This window comes from Halyomorpha halys, unplaced genomic scaffold (genome assembly GCF_000696795.3).
Source record: "Halyomorpha halys isolate HHAL.00 unplaced genomic scaffold, Hhal_1.1 Scaffold410.1, whole genome shotgun sequence".
NCBI lineage: Eukaryota > Metazoa > Arthropoda > Insecta > Hemiptera > Pentatomidae > Halyomorpha > Halyomorpha halys.
In genome coordinates this window covers 675407-679096 of record NW_027111460.1, presented here as the reverse complement: position 1 = coordinate 679096, position 3690 = coordinate 675407, and the positions used below count along the sequence as shown (strand labels likewise).

At 32.5% G+C, this 3690-nt stretch overlaps 1 protein-coding gene across 3 annotated transcripts in view; it reads left to right on the top strand.

Moving 5' to 3' along the window:
• The window catches only part of LOC106682385 (uncharacterized), a 15479-nt gene extending 12360 nt beyond the window's left edge, over positions 1-3119 (top strand). For all 3 annotated transcript variants that reach the window (XM_067049507.1, XM_067049506.1, XM_067049505.1), the window contains exons 5-6: positions 341-508; positions 2685-3119. In XM_067049507.1, coding sequence (XP_066905608.1) covers positions 341-508; positions 2685-3102 — 586 coding nt within the window. In that variant the 3' untranslated portion in view covers positions 3103-3119. The remainder of the gene's footprint in view (positions 1-340; positions 509-2684) is intronic.
• The last annotated feature ends 571 nt before the right edge of the window (positions 3120-3690 follow it).

The window sequence follows — 3690 nt, the reverse complement described above, 5'->3', positions numbered from 1 at the left end:
ATAATCTTCAAATATAGCAATAGCGAAGCATTGCCTGGTCACACACAATTAGTATTGTATAATGTATACCGAAGAAATTTCAATGTTTAAGGTTTTGAGTCGTCCTACCACCTTATAAAATTTCTAGAAATCCGAAAAACAACTTAAGATCTTTTGTGATATCAATCTAACCTTCATTGATATTCTAGAATGATTATATTATATAATTTTAAAGTAAAATAACATCCAAACCTCCATTATTATTATAGGAAAGGATGGGAACATAACCTCACTTAAACTGTATACAAATAATAAAAAGTAACAATTGTTTGATTAATTTGGAAAAATTTGTTTGTTCTAGGACACCGATTATAGAAAAAATTAAAATTTCCAAAGATGAATTCCATGAAAGATTAAAAAAACTTAGCGAGCTGGACAAAACAAAATTTAATGTAACAAATCATGGTGACTGCCATAAAAATAATATTGTCATTAAATATAATTGTGATAAACAACCAATAGCAATGAGGTAAGTTATTTGCATTGGTAAACGTCTAATTTATTAATTATTTTGTCTGTTTAAAAAAGTTCTATATACTGTATTAAAGGTGTGGTTTGGTACAAATTCAATTTCAGAAAAATGAAAATATAGGGTTCAAGAACCTAGGATGGGTATAAAAAAAACAAAAAAAAAAACAGATTCGTGCACACAACTTTACTTTTAGTACAAGAGCCCAAGAGTTACTTCACCCCAATTTTTAATTACTTTAATGTAAAATATGTTTAGTTAGTAGTCAAAATTGATGAGTCGGCCAAGTACAGATAAGAGGAATAAAAACATGGCTGTTTAAAAACGTTAAAAAAAAAAATTTCATTCGAGGCTCCATATCTTTAAAATTATCAACAACACTAAAACACGTAATATAACATCATTTAATGTAGAGTAAATTTTCTAAAATATGAGCAATAATAGAATTTTTATTTACGTTCAATAGTTTCGGAGATATAGTTTTTTTAAAAAGCGACATTTCATAAAAAATGCACTGAAAATCAGTAGTCAGTGAATATATATCGGGAAATTTATATCTAATAAACTGTTGATTTCTAGTTGTTGGAACAGACTTTAATAGATTTCTGTGGGTGTTTTTTTAAGCCCGATAGAACTTGAAATTGTAAAAAATAACACAAAAAATTAAATTATAATCAAAATTTTTTTTTTATTCGAAAGATCAATACGTGACATTAACATTTGAAAATGATTTCGGGCATATGGGCACCGCGGCTGTTCTTGACGAAGCGCATTCTGGACATCCAATTTTGGGCCACTTTTTCGAGCACTGCTGGCCGTATGTCACGAATAACACGAACAATGCTGGCCTCCAAGGCGTCAATTGTTGCTGGTTTATCAGCATAAACCAGTGACTTCACGTAGCCCCACAGGAAATAATCGAGAGGTGTCAAATCGCACGACCTTGGAGGCCAATTGACAGGTCCATTTCTCGAAATCAACTTATCGCCAAATTTTGATTTCAATAAGTCGATGGTTGCGTTCGCCGTATGGCACGTAGCGCCATCCTGTTGAAACCACATCTCCTCCGGATCAATGTCATCCATATTTTCAAACAAAAAATCATTGATCATGGTGCGGTAACGATCTCCATTGACCGTAACGCGAGCTCCGGCCTCACTTTTGAAGAAATAAGGTCCGATGATGCCACCAGCGTGAAAACCGCACCAAACGGTGCATTTTTCTGGATGTAATGGAGTCTGTAGGGTCTCTTGTGGATTGGTCTCACTCCATATGCGGCAATTTTGCTTATTAACAAACCCGTTAAGCCAAAAATGCGCCTCATCGCTGAACACAATTTTGCGATAAAACAACGGGTCAGTTGCCAACTGCCGAATGTGCTTCGTCAAGAACAGCCGCGGTGCCCATATGCCCGAAATCATTTTCAAATGTTAATGTCACGTATTGATCTTTCGAATAAAAAAAAATTTTGATTACAATTTAATTTTTTGTGTTATTTTTTACAATTTCAAGTTCTATCGGGCTTAAAAAAACACCCTATAGTTTTCATATTAGCTAAAATAAATTGATTTATAGTTGGTCGGACAAATTTTCATTTGCCAAATTTATATTCATATGCGAATATCATAAAAACTACAACTCCTTAGATGATCATTGTTCATAGGAGTAGTAGTTTTGTGAAATTTCTCAAAATATTAATTTCGAGCTGTTCGGATAAAACTTTTGAAAACGAACGTTTCGCCCCACTTTGCATGGCTTCGGTAGGACTATCCTGACTGAATAAAGGTTAATTCATAATAAAAATAATAAGTATATACTACTACTGTTATTTCTGCAAATGGGTCTTCAACCTGAAAAAATATAGTTTTTATTTTGTTTATTTTTTATTACAAATAAAAATGTAAAAAGGTTATTTTTTGAAATGAACAAACTTCATTTGACAAGTACAAGTACAAGATGGACTTGGTGGCGGTCAATAAAGGTATAAAATGGTAGAGAAAACTATTTAAAGCTAACAAAAGTTTCGCCCCACTTTGCATGGATTCGGCAGGGCTGTCCTGATTAAAAAAAGGTTGGAAAAAGTTTTTGGGGGAAGTGTTGCCAAAATGTGTGAAATAAACATTTGTCCCGAAATAATACAAGATATTTAGATTTTATTTACATTTTTTTTTTTCAGATTTTTGGATTTTCAATTACTGCACTATGGATCCCCTTGCATTGACTTGACATATATGATATACCTGGCCACGATACCATCTGTACGACGGGAAAACTTCGATCTTATATTAAGGACATATCACAATGCACTCCTGAACACCTTGGACAAGTACCACTTCCAGGGGAAGAAACCCGATATGAAGGAGATCAGGGATGGAATGGATAAATATTTATTCATGGGTTCGGTATTAGCTCTCAGCTGGTACGTAAATATGTCGAAATCAGACAGGATGGAAGAAATGCGGGATTTCAAAAAGATAGAAGAAACTGACGGAGAGGAAGGATATTCTGATGAGTACTACAAACCCGATGAGGTTGAAGAAGATATAGGACCTGATATAAAGGTTTTTGTGGACAGATTTTTTTCGAATAGTTAATAAAAAAGATAAATCAATGACTGCATATTTATTTACCATTCCTGATCAACAATTATTATTAGTCTTCTTCAGGGCTAAGTACAAACAAGATAGCATTATGGGCGTCTGTGGCCGAGGGAGATAAGGCGTCTACAGTTTGCAGTGGTGTCAGTTCGATTCATGGCTTATTTCGTTGCGATACCGCAGAATCAAAACTTTATCACTCAGGTCATAGTAGAATGGCTAACCCCTCTGTACATCAAGAATGATCAGGCAGAGGTTAAAAAAAAAAAATATGTAAGAAAAAAATAAATACAGTAAAACCAAAAGATAATAACAAACCTAATTAAACATATGAAATAAGTTTTTAAAATATGAAAATCAGACCAGAGCATATATGTAACTAATAAATAAGTAAAATTAGAATTTTGAGGAAAGTAACATAATATTACGTAAAATTATGAAAGCAATATTAAAGAAATGAAAAGTTTGAAAATATTTAAGTAAAATAACACAATTGAACAACTAAAATACAAAGTTATAAAAGACAAAAATGAAAACAATAGCTATAATATCAACAAACAAGAAGTAGCAATAATATAAGTAAAT